This window comes from Spermophilus citellus (assembly GCF_964194105.1).
Source record: "Spermophilus citellus genome assembly, chromosome: 3".
NCBI lineage: Eukaryota > Metazoa > Chordata > Mammalia > Rodentia > Sciuridae > Spermophilus > Spermophilus citellus.
Window position 1 is genome coordinate 132,378,984 of NC_138184.1, and position 21,396 is coordinate 132,400,379.

General features: G+C 33.0%; 1 protein-coding gene across 9 annotated transcripts in view; it reads right to left on the reverse strand.

Moving 5' to 3' along the window:
* SUGCT (succinyl-CoA:glutarate-CoA transferase) overlaps positions 1–21,396 on the reverse strand; it is a 728,181-nt gene that overhangs the window by 343,897 nt on the left and 362,888 nt on the right. For 8 of the 9 annotated variants that reach the window (XM_081286416.1, XM_081286411.1, XM_081286414.1 and 5 more), the window contains one exon: positions 18,959–19,061. The exons of the other annotated variant lie outside the window; for it this stretch is intronic. In XM_081286416.1, coding sequence (XP_081142542.1) covers positions 18,959–19,061 — 103 coding nt within the window. The remainder of the gene's footprint in view (positions 1–18,958; positions 19,062–21,396) is intronic. 9 annotated transcript variants of the gene reach the window in all.

Genomic DNA, 21,396 nt, shown 5'->3' on the forward strand with positions numbered 1-21,396 from the left:
TGAAATCAAAACTACAATGAGATATCACTTCACAACTACTAGTATGACTAGGTATAAAAAAAAGAAGAAGAAGAAAAAGGACATACAGGTGGGAATGAGGGAGGGAAAGTAGTAATTGTTGGCATGGATATAGAAACACTGGAATCCCAACGCATTGTTGATGGGATTTTTAAATGGTAAAGTCACTTCGGAAACCAGTTTATCCACTAAAAATGTTAAACATAGGAGTTATCAGATGAACCAGTAATTTTACTCCTAGGCATATACCCAAGAGATATGAAAGTATATATGCATTGAAAAACCTGCATATGAATTTACACAGGCATAGTATTCATGATAGCTGATAAGTTGATAAGTGAAATGTGGTATACACATACAATGGAATATTATTCAGTCCTACAAAGGAATGAAGTAGTGATTGTATATGCTACAACATGGAAGAATCTTGGAAAGATTATTCTATGTGAAAAATACTCACAAACAGATATATTTTGAATGATTCCACTTTATGAAAAGACTAGAACACAAAATAGATTAGTGGTTATTTAGGAAAAGATTATTGAAACTTAGGAAGGAAGAATATGTAGTGACTGCTAATGGAGTTTCATTTAGTTATTATGGAAATATCCTTAAATTGGATAGTGGTGATGGTTGTGCAAGTCTGAAATGTACTAAAATCATGAGCTATATACTTTAAAAGGTAATTTTATGGAATGTGAATATAAATCAATAAAGTTGTTTTCTAAAAGGTCATATGTAGTATTATTCCCTTTATATAACATTGTTGAAATGATGGGATTATAGATCAGAAGACAAAATAATGGTTGCCATAGATTAGGAGTGAGGGGCTGTGAGCTAGGACTCTGAAAGACATCTTTGTGGTTATGGAACAGTTCCATGTACTGTTTGTGCTTGTGGTCATACAAATCAAATTTACACATATAATAAAATGATATAGAACTCTCCAATGATACTGTGCCAATGTCAGAATTATTATCCTATAATTATGTAAGAAGCAATCATTGAGGGAAACCAAAAGAGGTGTCCACAGGACCACTCCATATCATTTTTAAGTTTTTATTTTAATTTAATTATTTCCAGACCCCCAAAAATAAAAACAAAAACATGTTACTTTAAGAGTTCCAATCTCATCCTTATCAGCAATGCCCTGATTACTCATTTGTCTCCCCATTGGTTCTTTAATAACCAGAAAGATATACCTGGCATATAGACATATGTACTTCAGGCTCTAAAGCAAAGATATCTCTCATTGCAAATGAAAAATGTGGCATTCCTCTTTAGTAATTAATTTCATATTTATTTTGAAAAAAATAAAACAGGTATTATAATTCTTTCTTTGCAGTCCTTATCATATTACTTTGTCAGTTGGTACTCATAAAGCATTGGTTAATGAACGAACTCTTCAGGCCACAGATGATAAAGGATCAGTGCTGTAAGCCTGGCCTAAAGGGGAAACATTAACCTCCATTTAGGCTCCTCCTGTACAACATACAAGTTTCTGGGTCTCTGAAAAAAATATAGTTCTATTTAATTTTACCTCTACTAAAGTTTGCATAGATATGCTTCTCTGAGCCTAAATACCACTCAATTACCATTATCTCTCTTTCTCTCTCTCTTTTTGGCAGAGAGGGATTGGGGATTAAAGCCAGGGGTGCTTTACCACAGAGTCACATAATTTTTTTATTTTTTATTTTGAGATAGGGTTCACTACATTACTTAGGTCCTCACTAAGTTGCTGAGGCTGGCCTCAAACTTACCATCCTTCTGCCTCAGCCTCCCATATTGCTGGGATTATAGTCATGTGCCACCATGCCTAGCTCAATCACCATTATTCCTATGAGATTTCTCCAATTTAAGTTAAGCCATGTTTACAATTCATAAATTTGGGGGGATGCAGTTCACTGTTTCAAAACTGTGGTGCCATTGAGCACTTCATTTAAAAGGATTCTAAAGTATAGATAAGCATTTTGCCTTGCATGTGTCTGCTCCTACACATGGGTATCCCTGCACAATTAGATCCTGGCTCCATCCTATTTTAGAAACAATTGGAGAATAAGTAAAATGGAGCTCCGAGGCACTAGGAACAGCCTTATTCTTTAAAACAGCATTTACAACCCAAGACAGACAGGAGCAGAACTTAGAGCAGGTTATGTTATCCAATTGCAGTTCAATTCACACTGTTCCCTAAAATGCCCATACATATATGTTGACGTAACTGACTTTAACCTTGAGCATAACATCTCTCTTCACAGTATTCATTAATTGGTTATCTATAGCTTGATTATTATCAGAATTTGAGGTTATTAGAAGCTCAAACCAAGAGTTGTAGTTGGCAGGTATTTATTAAAAAGAGAGAGAGAGAGAGAGAGAGAGAGAGAGAGAGAGAGAGAGAGAGAGAGAGGGGTAAATCAGGCAAGTTTCTGAGAAATCTCACAATGCATGTTTTTTGGTAGACTGTATTAAAAGTAGCTTGGATTTGAAGACTTCTATCTTCTCTCTTGCATTTCTACTATAGGATGGTTGTACTCTATATATCTCATGTGTTGCTGTACATAGGCATCTTATATCATCCAGGGCTGTATTGTCCAGAAGGGTGTTGACCCGCAGAAAGATCAAGAGGTACTCAGGATTTTCAGAACATATCACTAGTGGTCTGAGCATTTCTGCTCCACTTCCAGGAGCTGGTGTCATGCTATTTTGGATATAGATCAAACTCATCAGCATGGCATATGAATATTCCATGAATAATTCCATGAATTCCACTGAATCTTGAATTCTTCATTTTGTCTCTTGCTACCTCTTACTCATACACTATGCTGTGACCACACACACTATCTGAGCTATTCATATTTCTCAAGGAAGTTTCACATCTCCTACTTTTTTATTGTTTCTTTCTGCTCTTTCCTGCATTAACTCTTCCTTTACTACCACATTTTCCAGAACACATCTAATCATCTTAAAAAATCCAAAATTGTCATGATTTGAAGTTCTTCAAATGAAGTATCTCATAGACACATTTAAAAAACAATGAGATGCAATTTAATACTCATTTTATAGAGGAGGAAAACTAAAGCATAGGGAGACTGAATTATGCCCACAGTCATTTCCTGAGTAAGTGGAAGAGTCCAAACAAAAAGCCAGGTCTGACCAACTGTAGAGACCACATACATACCACAATGCTCTTCTCTATCTTAAGTATTTTATGGTCCTAAAATGCATTCTTGGGGAATCCTTTAAAACTCCTAATATAGTTACCTTCACTCTAGACCTGTCTTTTCAGGACCCCCGCTGCTAACACTCTGGGATCTGCATTTTTAGAAAAGTTCACCAGGTGACTGACTCTAAGGCACATCCTCTTTGAGAGCCACTATCTGATGACATAGAAGATTTGGAACCACTATTGACACTCAGTATACCACTAGAAACTGGATAGCATCTGAAACCAATTTAGGTGATATAGTGCTTTTCAAAATAGTTAAGTGAGACATATCTATTTTGCAAAACTAAGAATCTGTAGAGATGTACTTCCAGGAGTAACTGCATTCTGGTAACATTTTAATTACATTTTGTAAATTAGCAAAAATCTGTTTTGTAAAGAAAAATGAATTTAAATTATCTTTCATTTAAATTTTTGACAAGGGATCAACTACAATTGTGTAGAGAATATCTGAACATTTGATTGAGTGTGTGGCTGTCTCAGTGGTCTACAGGCATTGGAAAAAAAATCTCAACTATGATGCAAAAATATTAATAACAATTTAGGCCTTACACTACTCAATGTGCCATGATTCTGGACTAGTAAAAAGATGATAAAAATTATCAATTTATAAATTGATAAATGTGAAATGATAGAAAACCAAAAACTACAGCATATAAACAGGGCCCTTGCTACTTTACATTTTGTATATGTTAAAAATCAAGGCTCTTTGTGTTTATGTAATATGTAGTATTTGAAATAAAATTTTTGTATTAATTTTATTTTTTATTTTGAAATAATTTTGACTTGAAGAAAAGTTACAAAATGCAGTTCTTTTTTTTTAAAGAGAGAGAGGAGAGAGAGAGAGTTTATATATATATATATATATATATATATATATATATATATATATATATATATATATATATTTAGTTTTTGGCGAACACAACATCTTTGTATGTGGTGCTGAGGATCGAACCCAGGCTGCTTGCATGCCAGGCGAGTGCGCTACCGATTGAGCCACATCCCCAACCCCCAAAATGCAGTTCTAATATACTTCTTACCCAACTCCTACTATTAAGAACTTTTATTTATTTATTTTGGTACTAGGAATGAAGCCAGGAGTACTTACCCACTGAACGACAGCTACATCCCCAGCCCTTTTTTTTTTTTTTTTTTTTTTTTGAGGCAGGATCTCAGTAAGTTGCTTAAGTGCTTAAGGCCTTGCTAAGTTCTGAGGCTGGCTTTAAAAGTACAATACTCCTGCCTCAGCCTTGCAAGTCACTGGGATTACAAGCATGTACCATCACACCTGGTTACTATTAACATATTACTATTAGCATAATAAAATTATTAAAATCAAAACATAAAAATTGATAACATACCATTACCTACTGACCTTATGCAAATTCTAGCAAGTGTAAATATTCTTTTCGCTGAATTGAGATATGGTCCAGGAGCCCACAGTGCATGTAAATATACAATTTTTTTCTTTTCTTCTTTTTTTAAAATTTTTATTTGTTCTTTTTAGTTATACATGATAGTAGAGTCTATTTTGACATATTTATACCAACTTATAGTATATCTTATTTTCATTAGGATGTTATGTCTTTTTAAACTTTGCCAATCTGAAAAGCTACTTAGTGTTTATCTCCAATGACCTTGACACTTTTGAAGAATTCTATTCAGCAATTTTAACAAATTTATCTCAATTTGAGTTGGTCAGATGTTTTCCCATTATTGATTAAGGTTATGCATTTCTGGCAAGAAATTAATGTTATATGCCATATCAAACAATACCTGAAATAACAGAGCTTAGCACTGGTGACTACTTGGTTAAACTGGTGTTTATTAAATTCTGTCACTATAAAATTATTATTTTTTTACTTTATAACTAATAAGGTGGAAATTATGTAAAAATTCTTTCTCATCATAACTTTTGAATCCACCAGATTTTCCTGCAATAATCATAACTATGGTATTTATCTAAGGCCAATTTTCTATTCTCCTCTTTCCTTTTATTAATTGAAATTCTACAGTATGAAGAGATTTTAAAATTCCTCAACATTTGTTTATTTATTTATTCTATTATTTGTTTATATTAGTATGTTCTCAGAGATATTTATTTTATTCTACTAATTATAATCCATTAATGTAATTATATTTGGTCGCTATTTTGCTACACTTTGGCTATTGTGAACCCTTTGAAGATGACTCCTTCATATCTTTGCCATGTTCCTATCACTTTTGAGCATATTATTACTTACTGGCACCAGAAGATGTATCAGATTTATATTACAATTGTTATTAAAAAAACTATATGGATAATTTAGTATTGCACAGACCTGAGCAAACAGACTTTTGTTTTCACTCAGTCTTAATCATTGCAGATTCTGATAACTTTCTTCTCTTTCTGAAAATTCTGTTTCTCTCACACTTGAAAAAAATGCATTTACCAGAAAAATGCTGAATAAGTGCTAGGTAACTTCAAATGCCTGACATGGAAAATTGATATTTGAGGAAAGTAGTATAGGACCATTAACTATTCATTCTTGTAAATCAGATGATTTTCTTTTTTTCTTTTAAGCAGAAAATATTTTAAAGCAAATAGAATCCTAATACATAAAGCATTCAAAAGCAATTCTGAGTATAAATATATTAATATCAATATATCAAACTATAAACCTTACAATCAGTCCAGAAATGGTGTTTTATATAATAGTCTAGTTATTGTTTTTTTAAAGAAAGAGAGAGAGAAAGAGAGAGAGAGAGAGAGAGTTTTAATATTTATTTTTTTTTAGTTTTTGGCAGATACAACATCTTTGTTTGTATGTGGTGCTGAGGATCGAACCTGGGCCGCAGGCATGCCGGGTAAGCGCGTTACTGCTTGAGCCACACCCCCAGCCCCAGTCTAGTTATTATTTATTAAGACTTTCATCCAATTTATTTGTTTGTCTTGTTTACATGTTATATGAAAATTTTAATGGTATAAATAAATAGTTACAGAGTACTGGTGATCCAATTCAGGGATGCTCTATCTCTGAGCTACATCCCCTGACATTTTTGTCTTATTTTTGAGAAACAAGTTCTCTTTAAGTTGCTAAGGCTGACTTCAAACTTTCAATCCTCCTGCCTCTGTCTTTGCAATCACCAGGAACATGGATAATATGAATTTTTTGAGCACTTCAATTTAACAACTGTGTCAGGATGCTCTTCAAGCAAGATGATCCAATTAAAAAAAAAAAACTTTTTAAAAATAGTAGAAGATTTTGCTTTTAAGTTGAAACATTCCAATTCCAGGGATGAGGAAAAGTACTCTACTGTCTTATAGACAGAACAGAGTTACAGATTCTGTACAGACTACATAAAGCAGTCATTTGATGACTCAGAAGTAGCAGAAGATGAACTGAGGAAGAAAAGAATTTCCACCAAATAAGTGTTAGGATAAGATTAATTTTCTACTTTCTATGACTACAAATTTATTTTACTGCTGTACCCATGTTGAATTTAACACAGCAAACAAAGTGAGCCCTCAGTTGCAGACAGCTTCTGGAGAAGATTTTTACTTTATTTTTTTAGTTCTAGCTCAAGGAAAGGGAAAGGGAATGCATAATACTTAGAGATAATGTGGAAACCTCCATATTCTTCTTTTACTTTCATTCATTCTCCTAACCCCTGGACCTCAGGTAAAACTGCAATAGCAGTAGTAGCAACAGAAGTAACAACAAAGACAATGGGAGCCAACAAAAGCCAAGGCCTGAGGATGAGGCCCTTCCTCTGGGTTCAACAGAACAGAAATGTACAGTTTCAAAACAGTGCAGCCAAATCTCATCGCTCTTTTCCTATCTCTGTTCCCTTACAACCTGGTCCCAAAGACAGACTCAGTTGTGTAAGTGAACAGGATATTAAAAAAACTAAACCCATAGATTTATGGCCAAAAGGACCAAAAAGAGCCTCCCTATGCAACTGAAAACTGCCAGAGACATCATGAAAGAAAAACTTAGGAATATGATGATGTGAAACTGCTTGGGAACTACAGGTACATAACTCTGCAACAGAATAATTCCTAGAAATCTACATATGCCAATACATATTGTCTATGAGCCCTGCCCATAGACAATAGAAATCCCTGGACTTTGTTAGGTATGGAAACATGAGTTTTAACAAGGCCCCTGGATAATTATGGCCAAGATATTCTTTGACAGATCAAACCAAAAACACTACCATAAAACTTTTAGATTGGTCTTTTAGAAGTAGTGTTCAAAAAGCAAGGAGACAGGAATAAAGCTCAATTCACAATAGCTAAGCTATGGAACCAAGCTAGGTGCCCTTGAATAGATAAATGGATAAAGAAAATGTGATACATATACATAATAGAAAATTACTCCACCATAAAGAATAAAATTATGGCATTTGCTAGTAAATGGACAAAACTGAAGGCTATCATGCTAAGTGAAATAAGCCAATCCCAAAAAGTCAAAAGCTGAATGTTCTCTCTGATGTGTGGATGCAGACTCACAATAATGTGTATGTGGAGGGGAATGAAGGTTCACCAGATTAGACAGGGGGATGTTGGGGTAACAGAGGGGGGATGGAAATGGGGAAAATAGTAGAATGAACTGAACATAACTTTCCTGTGATCATATATGAATACATGACCAGGGTAACTCCAGATCATGTACAACCACAAGAATGGGAAGTTATACTCCATGTAAGTATGATATTCTACTGTCATGTATAACTAAAAAGAACAACAACAAAAAAAGCAATGAGTCAGGAGAGCAAATTCAGCATGTTAAGGACAAGTAAGATAAGCAGCCCAACAAGGCAAAATCAGAACTTCTTAAGGGTATCGATGGAATGAGGATGAGCACCAAGCACAAAAGAAAAGACATTTAGCATGTGGGTTTTCTGATAGAGAAAATGTGACTTCAGATTATTGTCAAAGAAGAATAGTGAAGCATGCAGGATAGGACTTCTAAAATGGTAGAATAAGAAATAGTGGGCACTCTCCCTAGCAATACAGTAATTCTCTTAGTGAAAATTATTTTAAAATTACATTTAAAATCTCTGGAAAATACAGCAAATGGTGAAACATTCATTCAACAAAAAATCTACTCAAGTTCAATAAGAGTGAATCCATAGCATTTGAACCATTAACCTATCACCATTAACTCCATTAACCTATCACCATCATCCACTGTATAGCTCCATGTTACAAAAACTTTAACCTAGGCATTCCACTCTAAGCAGATGTCACCAAAACAATGGAAGTTTCCTCTTTACCAATTTCACCTTTCTGCTAAATTACTATGCTTTTATCTCACTAGGGACAGCCTGTTGTGTTTCTCACTCCCCTTAGCCTGAGCTGCCTATAGTCCAGGCAAACATAATACTGCAGCCACAGTTACAGCAGGCTAAGAAATGTGAGCTTCTGTTGTACCAGCTATAGCTTTCTTATAAGTGAAAGGAACCACTCCAGAGGGAACAAGCCAGAAGGTTTTTGCCTACACCAAGACATCTAGTGTTCATTCTTAGAACAAAAGTATTATTAAGGGAAAATAGGTCCTATCTCCCATGTTTAATACAGTGACAAAAATGTTCTTGAGGAGAAAAGGAAGGTCATAAGGATGAGGAACTCCTTATCTATGGCTATGATTGATTAACCTTATTTGGAGGAGAGAATGGAGAACTGCATGCCTAAGATCATTGTTAAAAAACAATAAGTATCTTATGGGACAACAATTAAGAGAAATCTGGTATCTCTGTTCTATAAGCAAATCAACAGACTAGTATTAAATAGAAAGAACCAGGGAAAGTGATAATCAAGAAAAGCCCTCCTAAGATCACAGTCAACTCTACATGTCAGAAAATCTGTGCACATATGCTAGGCTGTACCCAAAGGAGTAATCAAAGCAAGATGTGGGAAATACATGAAAACATTCACCAAGTTGCACCCTGACCCATCAACAAGACAGAGGCCCCACTGGCACCGGGGGCTTAAAGAAACGCCAAATAAACACTGAATCAACAGTAAGCTGCTCTGACTCAAGCATGATACCTAGGAAGGTAGAATTAAAATTTAAATCACACTTATTTCTGGATGTCTGGTTAACTTTGTACATATTCAATGTGATAGCCACTCAGCAGTAATCACAGAGGAAAACTCCAAGTTACTAATCCTTGGCTGAAAGTGAAACACATAAAAAATGTGAATTCCCTTTAAATGTAATAGTAGTTTACAAGACAGATAAACACACACACATACACACAGAGTTTCAAAGGCTAAAAATATAACTGGCAAAAACAACTTTTACCAGTAAGGGGATATGTCAAAAAAAAGAGTGACTCCACAGTAAAACAGTAAAAGAATTGAAAACAATCAAAATTGGGACATCAGAATCTCTGTACCACAGGAAAAGCAGACCTCTCAGAATTGACTCATCACTAAGTCACTGTTGTTTGACCTAGCAAACAACAAACAAAACAACTTCTGTGACAGGGTAAGGATCTCAAATGTCCGGTTATCACCAAAAGGTTATAAAACCTACAAAGAGATAGTAAAATGTGGCTAATATACAGAAAGAAAAAAGTTGGCAATACAAACTGCCTTTGAAGAGTCACAGATGGTGGACTTAGCAGGAAAAAAACTTCAAAGCAGCTATTATAAATATTTTTAAAGAACAAAAGGAAACCATAGTTAAAGAATTAAAGGAAGATATGATGACAATGTCTCATCAAAGAGATAATATAAAGAAAGAGGTAGAGATGATTTAAATTATTAAAGGAAACCAAATGGAAATTCTGGAATCAAAAATTACAATAACTGAAATGAAAAATTCACTGAAAGAGTTCAGCTACAGATTTGAACTTATAGAAAAAAGAGCCAGCAAATTTAAAGAGAGATCCATACAAAACATGAAAAAAAAAATGAACAAAGCCTCAGAAAAATGCAGGACACACTGAAGTGTACCAACATACACATAAATGTGAGTACCAAGAAGGGATAAAAAAATAATGATTAAAAAAAAAAGCTTTACAAATTTCATGAAAATCATTAATTTTCACATCTAAGAGGATCAATGAACTCTAAGTAGAATAAATGTTAGGAGAAACACAAATATCACATATTATACTCAAAATGTTCAAAGACAAAAAGAAAATTCTCAAGGGAACAAAGGAAAAATGACATATCACATACAAGGAAATTGAATGAGATCAACATATAACTTCTCATCAAACACAATGGAAGTCAGAAGTCAGTGGAACAGGACAATTCAAATTGCTAAAGAAATGTCAAGCAAGAATCTTATATACAGCAAAAGTAAATTTCAAAACAAGAAAAATTAAATGAACTTTCAGATAAGCAAAAACTGAGAGAACTGATTCATTGATAAACAACCTATATTACAATGAATACTAAGGAAATTCTTTAACAGAAGACAAGGGAGATCAAAAAGGAAAGAGGATTAAAGGAGGAGAGGGGGGCAGGGAAAGGAAGAGAAGAAAGAAAAGAAATGAGAGTTTATTCATTTATCTACCTCAGATCAGGAACCATTTCTAACTGCTGAAATTCACAGAACATAGGAGCCCTTTTCAAAGTCTCTTTAGATCATGATGTAATTAAAACATAATATAATATGGTAATTAATGTAATAATAAATGTAAGGTCAAGGTTATGATTTCTAACCTATATTAATGTGCCTGTCAATTTTATTGAAATACAGATTTTAAAACTTGGAACTTCATGGGTTAAGATCTATTCTCAGCAAATTTTTAAGTGGACAATGCATTTGTATTAACTCTAATCACATGGCGTACACTAAATTTGCAGAATTTATTCATCTTATAACAGAAAGTTTGCAGAGTTTAACCAGTTTTCCCACCATTTTCTTTACCCTCTAACTCTTGGTAACTGCCATTTTACTCTGTTGCTATGAGTTCAGTTTTTTTTAGTTTGAATATATAAATGAAATAATAAGGTATTCATCTTTCATGTATGAGTAATTTTACTTAGCCTAATATCCTCTGGTTCATCCATGTTATTATAAATTGCAGGATTTCTTATTATAATGTCTGAATAATATCATACTATATTTTCTTTATCTAATTATCTATCAACCCTTGGGTTGTTGCCATATCTTAGCTTTTGTGAATAATGTTTCAATAAACAGGTGAGAATAGATATTTCTATGAAATAGTCATTTTATTTCATACTATATATGTACATATATAATATGAAACAAAAAATATATACATACACAGAGAGAGAAAGAGAAAGAAGTGGGATTCCTGGGCCATATGGAAGTTTCAATATAGTTAAGAGACTCATAAAATTTAGTAGCAAAACAAACAAATAACCTGATTTAAAAATGAGCAATTGAGCTTGAATATTTTTCTAAAGAAAATATTCAAATGGCCAACAGGGATATGAAAATGAACTCCACATCATTAATCATAAGAAAAATTAGAATCAATACCACAAAGCGATACCACCTCAAACCTATTAGTGTGACTAATATCAAAAAATCAATAGAAAACAAGCACTAGTTATTACATGAAAGAAAGTGAACACCTGCACATCCTTGGTAAGAATGGAAATTGGTACAGCCCTATGGAAAGCAGTACAGCAGTTGCTCCTCCTTCAAGATCATTTTAGAAAAAGAAATTTAAATATTGGTGTTATAGTCCCTATAAATTATTGCATATGTATCAGAAAATAAAGCTGATAACTTATCACATCTTTTCATACTGTTACTATAGAAAACATTTGTTTGAGCAAAAGCTTTTCCTTCTGATGTACAAAAGGTTGAAGTTTACATAAAAATCAACACTAATTTAGGTGGCAGCCAAAAACAAATAAACAGTAGAATACTGTTATAAAATGAGACTTCTAAAAGATGAAATTCATATCCCCAAATTGAAATTTAATTTAATTGGAATAGCTAAAAAAATTAAAATAATTAAAAGTGTACAGACCTGCAGAAAAAAGTAAAGAACAAACTACCAGATATTTTTGTAACTGGCTAGATAAACACTGCAACAGTAGCCACTGACACATGTGGCCTCTGAGCTTTTGAAATGTGGCTCATCTAAACTGAGAAACAGTGTAGGGATAAAATGTTTAAATAAAATAATTAAAATTAATTTTCTACTTCTTTTTAATTTGGCTATTAGGTAATTTAAAATTACATAGGTGGCTTACATTATATTCCTATTGGAGCATTGTGCTAAATCATTTTCTAAAATTAGTTGGTGCTAATTACAATTCACTCTGGGTCTCAAAATGCCCAGATACAATTAACTACCCTTTCTTGATTTTCATTTTTTTATTCATTTAAAAAATAGATTATGTCTTTGGCTTGAAAAGTCAAGATTTGCAAAATGAATATACTACATATGTCTACTGTGAAATATTTTGGAAATGCTCAGAAAACATAAGCTACATATTTGAAACTTGGTGAATAAAGGGCATGCTTGTGCATAAACACACACAAAAGAAAGACGAGACAAAAACAGAGAGGCAGAGACAGAAATAGTTAATTTTATAAAACACCAAGAAAACTTTGATATCCTCAGAACAGAAATAATTTCAAAGTCACTAAATAATAAAAGCTGAAACCCTCCATTATCTCCTTCCTAATCAATGAAGAGAAATTTAATAATAAAGATAACCTTATTACAAGAAGCTTTTAAAAGAATAAAGAATTCTTTGGTAAGTTTCAAGATTAAGATTTTGAACTCTTTTGTTAAATGTTAAACTTTTGTTAAACCTCTAATTAGCAGAGTTTTATAATGCTTTATGCATATTATTTCTTGCTATTAAAAATAGAGCATTTTTGTATGATTCTTCTATGACACAGAACGCTTTCTAGCTAGACTGCAACCTCCTGATAGAAGACAATGAATCAAGAGAACAAAAGTGAACTATCAACCTCTCCCCTTGCCAAATTCCTAACAGAAGAATGTACACATAGCAGGCCATCCATTTATATTATGAATGAAGGAGTGAATGACTAAATGAGTGAACAGGTAATTTGTTCTAAACCATGCTTCTCACCTTTTCTTTACAATATACAGTAAGTGATGTCCAAGGCATTCTAGTTGGATATCTAAATCTAAATAAGTATGGTAGTTCAAGGAATCAGTGTCAATTAAAAGTGCAACCAGAAAAGTAAATGTAAAATGCCAGTAATGTTACTTGTAAGTCATAATGTTACTTTTCATTCAACATTTCAATGAATTTCCTCTTAAATAATAACAGTTTTTTGCATTAGGATTCTTGTTAATAAAATAAAATTGGATATAATTTATATTTTAATATAAAATAAACTCAATGTTTACTTCATTCACATAAGTCTGAGATATATAGCTTCTTTAAAAATTGAAAATATCATACCCAGCTATCATGAAACAAACACACGCAGTGCTATCTGAATTTGTACACCATCTAAAATGTGCCATATGTTTTTAAAGATATTCAAAAAATATTTTGTATCTCCCGACCTACTGGGAAATATTTTCAGACAAATTATTTTACCTCACATCTTCATCAACAATTTTCCAGCTACAAGGACCACTGCACATATACTCAGAGTACTAAAGACAAAGAAACAGCTTTGTTTGACTTGTATAACTCTCTGAGAGTACACAACTGCATTTCAACAAACATTAACTAATGTCATTCAAAAGGTGATCAAGTGTGTATGTGTGAGAGAAAGAAGGAGAGCAAAGTAGTTGTAGGAGAAATAGAAAGGACTAAAAAACAGCTCTGTATTTGGGGGTGCTTTTGACACTTTGTGACATGAATATTGAAGGCCTTTTTCCCCCCAGATGCTCAGATATTTTGCCAAAATGTGCTAAAACAAAATCACTTAGAGAATATGAGCTAGCTCAGAGATTAATAAAACCTCCAACTTCACAGACTTCCACAAATAATGAGATGAAAACAACAGATAATTTTCAGCCATCAAATATTTCAATACTTCACTCTGTTACTATGACATATTTATCCCATACGAAATATTTGCAAAAGGAGTTGTAATGGCCTTCAGGGACAGGAAGAATAGAGTTTCTGTAGAAAATGTTAAATTACTTTTGATGGTGATGCAAAGTTAAGGAAGGGTTGTTAGGGATGGCTTGCTGCCACAGGGCGGGGTTTTGTTTTGGTGTCCTTTTAGAGCCTGCAGGTGTTTGGCACCAGTTAAAATCGGGGCCAGCTGTGATATTTCAATAATTTTGATATTTCCCTCCCAATAGTTCTCAGAAGTGATGCTTCAGAGTGATGTTTTACACCTGATATAGTCAACTTGTGTGGTACAAATGGAAAGACTGTTAAGCAACACCAGTTTTAGGATACCCTTTGCCCTTCTACCCTACTCTCAGGTCATGGCATCAAGGAAAAAAAAACACTAATCAGAAGTTCCAATAATTCATAATTCATATTTTTACCTTAGTAGTTCAACTAAAGATGATGATACATGAGAATAACTAAATATACAATCTTAAGCAAAATTCTGAAAGCAGGATGGTGTGTTCTCTTTTGATGTTCAGTGTAGATAATGATGCTTTTAAGCCCTTTCAATGGTGACATCCATACCTATTTTTGCAGGAATTTGAATAGTTTCTATTAAAAGCTGCATTTTCTTTTAAGTTTATTTGGGTTGGAAACCCTCAAACCACAATGTATTTCATGCACATGTTCCCAAGGGTATGTTAAATAGGACCATACTGAGGTCATCTAGTAAGTTTTTGAAACTTTTTAAGAATTCCTTTAATGTACTGCACAATCTTGGCCTGATTAGAAGAAGATATTTTAAGAAAGTACTTGAAAAAATGACTGGCTATTAAAATCTATATGCAGATAACCTATATTATGCCCTATAATGCACAGAGCTTTCCATAGATAATTTGTCATTGAGGGAGAAAAACAATAAAACTACCACTTTAAGAATTTTTAGTCAAAACTTGTCAGAAATATCAGTAAAGGCAGACAAATGCCCCCATAGTATTTTTGATTGACTTAACCGTGGACAACCGTGACATCATTTTTACTGTGCAAAGGTCTACAGCACTTTATCATAAGATAAAAGGTAGACAATCTTCCAACTATCCAAGATAAAACATATCATCTCCCATTTCAGTTGAGTAAAAAAATGAAATCTTCTTGGAATATGAACTATGATGAATTTGTTAGGTTAGATATAGTTTCTACCATCAAGTACATTTTTGTTGTCAACCAAGATTTTCAAGCCACAGATGAGAAACATACATGGTCCATTGAATAAAAAGCATATAAAATTCTCTTCTATTCCTTGAGGTTCCCAATCTTTTCCTTTTTTTTTTTTTCTTTCCCTGGTTGGACATGCCCCTTTTCACTTCATCAAAGCTTTCCTTCCTGCGCCATGTTCCAAGCCTTGTACTTCACCCAAAGTAATTTTCAGTCAAATGAGCAGCTGTGCTGGCACAGCGCACACAGATAGCTGGGCCACTACGCCAGTGGTGCATTCCCACATTGAACACAAGTGGCTAGTTCCCTGTACCCAGGGCCAAGAAACTGCTACTCATCAGAGCGAAAGCTCCCTTGGACACCTCAAACGGAAATCAAACTTAAAAAAAAAAAAAACACTTTTATGGAAAATGAAAAATAAGAGGGTTGTCAGCAATCAGAAATAATGAAGGGTTGGGAACTCTTGGCATATCGTTTGCAGATACGTTTTCATAAAAGGGTAGTAGATTGCGATTCTAAATTAATGATCCCCATACTTGTGGCAGCACTGGATGTACCACTGTTCACTAAAACAGGTATTTTAAAATAAGGTGTTTTAATAAGAATATAATCATCAAGGGCACCATTATAATGAGAGCCACTACCATGCATTGAGCATTTAGCATTTGTCAATCCCTGTACTATTCCCTTAATTAACATCTCATTTAACACTTTCAACATTGGCGAGATAAGATCCTATTATACCATATAACAGTTAAGAAAACTAAAGCCTGCAAAGTTATAAAACTGTCCACCAAATTTGAAAATATGATGTTAACCATCATCTTAACCCCAAACCCTAACAACCATCAGTCCCCCTGAAATCATCAAGAGCAATTCAACTAGTGCTAAAGATAATGCTCATTAGTGCTAGGGTACAGGAACCATCTGATCATTTGGAAAACCTACACTTTCTTTGTTTTTTTAAAGAGAGAGAGAATTTTTTAATGTTTATTTTTTAGTTTTTGGTGGACACTACATCTTTATTTTATTTTTATGTGGTGCTGAGGATTGAACCCAGCGCCCCGCGCATGCCAGGCAGGCAAGTGTGCTACCGCTTGAGGCACATCCCCAGCCCTGGAAAACCTACACTTTCCACAGTTAACAACTTATTCATTTGTTTATTTACATATACATGAACATTTATTGTATGCATGCTATTGAAGTAAATTTTGAGTTTATTTTTCAGAAAGGCATAGAATACTAAATTCATACTAAATCCTTACTAATTCACCTAGTAAATATAATAAAAGTTTATTGAATAAATGAAAGAATTTTCTAAATTGTCATTCATAGATTTCACCTTAAGGTGCTTTTGAATAATATACTTCATACACGTTTTTTTTTATTTTTTCACATTACACAATGCAAAATATTATAGAAGTCTTTTTGAAAAGGGACAAACAGTTCTAAGCATAAGGAAAAGGTGATAACCCTGATTCTCGTGCAAAACATAACTAGAATACTTACAATTTCCAGAGTAATCTTGGCTTATTTTAAAAATGTAATGGTAGTACATTACTCTCTAGTCTTTCTAAAAATCTGATAAATTACAGACATATATTTTTGTACTTAAAATTACAAATGAAGAGTGAAATTATGTATGAAAGAGAACCCTTGCTACTGGTTTCCAATTATCAATAAACATCATGGTATGGTTAAGTATTTTTTACTTTAGAACTGTAATAATTAGGATCCACTTTTTGATGGGGTTAAGAGGTCAGTTTAGAAATTTTGAGGGTAACATGGAAATCTGGTATCTTGATTTACATAATATCAAACTTCTCCATTTGGTAAGTAGGCTAAGTACTAAAAATATGACACCATGACATAGACCAAAAATAGATACTTTGCAGGTCCAAAGCAGTTGAGATACAAAGATAACAAATTAATTAAATTTCCCTTGTATTAATTAAGCTGAATTAAAAGGGGAAAACAGATATAAAAATTCTATTTAGCCTATCTCCACTCTGAACCAGTCCATAATTATGTGAACAATTTAAAAATAATAAGACTTTGTATCTTTGTTTATCATAACCTTAAAAAACCCAGATAATTAGAATATACCTACTGATATTTAAGAATAACTCTTTGATTTTCTTTGTTTATCTCTGATAAAACACAGATGAAACAACAGAAATGCTGATGGGAAAACTTTCAGGAAATATCTCTTGTGAAATATGACCTCAAATTGAGACAAATACGAAGTCCTACACACCTCTAAAATACCACAGCTTAAAATGAGATGGCTGATTCTCAGTTTTGAATTAAATAAACCAGGTACTTGGCCTATCTATATTCAGGTGTGGAGACCAAGGAATCACCAGATATTAATCCACTGAATTTTGGGGTTCCTTTCAGATGAATTTACACAGTATATACCAAGTGGGCTTCTTATCACCAATACATATTGACCATTGTTTTATTGTGAATAAAACTCTTCACTGGGGCAAAAAAATAGCATTTCTGAATTCTCTAGCCTTTCTTCTCCAGTAAATATTGTAATTACTGAATTAAATACACTCTAATTTCCTTTTAAGCAGACATTTATGCAAGAAAAATGTACCAATGTTAAAGAGTTCAGTTTCCCAACAAAGATCTTCTTCCTCAGAAAATGGATATTTCATTTTCAGTAATTCATTTCAAACAAAAACCTGCTACTATATGAAGTACCAACAGAAAAAAATTCCTACGATTTTGAAATGTTGGAAACTGACAAGATATGTAAAACATCATAATAAAATATTCACAGAAAAATGCAGGTCCTCTACATTTTAGGGTTAATATGTGAATTTGAGACATGGTACATTGCTTATAGTTCTATTGGTTAAGTAGCAGTAAGCATAAGGGAAAGGCGATACCCTGATTCACCTTTAGATATTTTTGACATCTAAAAATAATCCACTTGAACAATGTTATAAAAAATATTTTGGGGTGGTGACCCTTCTTCCTGTGCCCCAAGAAGAACCTATTAAGCAATGTATAGAACAAAACTTTATTAAAGTATAATTCTTGCCCCACAAAAAAAGACATATTAATCAAAACATACGAAAGCTTCTAATTTGCAAAACTAAATATGCTTTATATATTTTAAGACAGCTATGTGGTGATTAGAAGTAGGCTATAACTGGAAAATTTCTCATATTTCTTTCTACAAAAATATCTCTGAAATCCTGATTCCAACTTTTCAATTGTCTATATTTCTAATTTTCAGAAAAAAATAAAAGCTTTCACCTTGAAAATTTTATGGAGTGGCTGATAATGAAATATGTTAGACCCAATAGACACAAGTATGATTGTAGATAGCCAGTTCTACAATCATACTTTTTATTTTTATTTTATCCCAAACCCACAAAAAATTTGAACATAACAGTGAAACATCATATTATGTGACTTAAGATCAATGACTAATGTACCTTTTGATATCAATCTGGATAGGAAAGAGAAGCAACCAAGGACTTCAAAAAACAAACCTGAGGTTCTGTAAATACACCCTTCATATTGTTGATTGGGCCATATGGGACCCCGCTGCCTTCAAAGAGATATAACCACTTAGTGGTCATTTCTTCTTCAAACCTAGGAACAAAGAAAAGATGCATTTTTTTTTTTTTTTACAATCTACAGAATGCAACACAACTTCTTTCCTCATATGGCTCTCTTTCACAGTAACCGATAGTGACAAGTATGTGTTGCTTAGGCTTTCTTTAAGCCAAGTTTTGAGAGAAAATTGTCTATATGAAATGACTTGAGTGGCCACCCAGATTCCAGGGTTTAAAAATACTCCATTAGATATGTAATTTCTCTTAATTTTATCCCTGTGTATTTTCTGACAGAGTCCATTGGTAAAGAAAGATTGTAAGGAAGACAGTATTGAATTCCAAATGTGATGTTGACAGAATGATAGCTATTATGAAGACAAACAACAGTAAGTGTTGGTGAGGATGTGGGGAAAAAGGTACTCTCATACATTGCTGATGGGATTGCTCTTTTTTTTTTTTTTTAGGTCTCATGTATAGTATACCAGGGTAGAGAGATATTGATAAACAAAAGTATGCTTTAAAACAAAAAATAAACAAGTATAGTTATTTTAAAAGAAAGTTATGTTTAAGGTACACAAGAATTAAAAGTAATAATCATTGGCCTAAAAATAGTCCTAACTGTTGGTTTATTTGAACTGTGACTTATGAATTAAAACTACAGACATGCAAAGATTTGTGTTTCAGGTAAAGCCAACAAAACTCAAATTCATCCACGTTCTTTATCTCTTTTTAAATTCTATAATTTAAAAATGAACCTCACAGACAGGAAAATACATATATATTTCTTCATTTTCTCTATTAGGTCTTAAGAAAAGGGGAGCTAATCTATTAATGAGATTTGGTGGTTTTTTTTTTTTAACCTCTTCTCTGTTAGGGCCGTTATAAACACAGAAGGAAAATCTTGGATCCTTAGGGACAACAAAACACAATCATAATTTTTAATGTATAAGGAATTTCAGAATTGCTCATTGTTAAAATATCAAACCACTTATATGTAATTAATAAACTTGGCAACTAAAGAAATTTTTAAAAATACTAGATAAAGTGTATTATTGCCAACAAGTAAAATACTCCCCCAAAATGAAAAGACCAGCACAACTATGGCTAAAATATTTCATATGCATGGAATTCTGTTTCTCTTGTACATAGCCAGAATTGGCCTCAGATTGGCAGACTCCACAGGAAATTAGAAAAAGATACTTTTTTCATCTTTTAAAAAAATGTGCAAAAACAGTATCAGTACTTGGAGGACACTTCTGTGATCGCCATTACTGATAGACAAATAATAGATAATTTTTTTAAAAAACCAAGAACTAAAAGGAAAAATAAAATTAATATATTCTCTAAGACTACTCTATGCACAATGATGTTTGATCAACAATTTTTACAAAAGAACATAACAAAAAGTTTTTAATTAAGATAGTATTATATTTCACTAGGAATTAATTCATCTTATCCACATATTTAGATAATGAGTAACTTCTGTATACACCAAGCACTGATTCTTGCCTTTTTGTACAATTCCTTCCCTTTTCTCTCCAATTACAATGACTAAAGAATTTTCATTATATGTTTTAATTTCAGCCCAATAATGTTAACTCTTTGGTATACAATGAAATACTTCATTTCTAAATATTTTAAAAAATTATTTCATAGGAACATCATGGCTCAGGTTAAGTGTCTTGTTTCTAATCAATTCTTCACATTAGTATTTCTTTCAAGAATTGTTAAAATCATCTCCTAGGCCAAGAATTCCTAAAATATATATAGAGACATATCATCAGAATGATATATGCTGAAAGAATAAAAGAGTTACTTTAAACCTGGAGCCTTTTCAATCAGGGTGTCAATTTTTTTTTCCATAAATGGAGTGTTATAATGGTTAGTCTGATAAATTTTCAAGACAAGTAAATTAATCACCACTGGACTTACCCAAGTGGCCTGAAAGATCTGCAGAGAAAATGCATGTCAATATCCAAACAGACCCATGGCTGCAGGCTAGCCAAAAGAAAACTCCAGGGAATAGTTGAAGTTCTAGTATTTATATAAGCTTTTCACCACTGGGCAAAAGAGAGGGATTTATTTCATGTTATGGAAAACAACGGATGCACTTTGGAAATGAGACTGAGGGAAGAGACAGAGTCTGAATCTGCAGTTGTGACCACTGTTTGCATCTCTGTGTGGGTGTGGGTGTGGAAAGGTTCTTTAATGCCATAAACTCAATCAATCAGAGACAGAACATGCTGCATTCCACTGTTCCCAGAGGACAGGTCCGTCATTTTCTTCTGAAAATCTATCTCTGATCTAAATCTGATGTGGAATCCTTTCCTTTATCTATGCAAAAAAAAGCTGTAAGCACATGTTTTTATTAA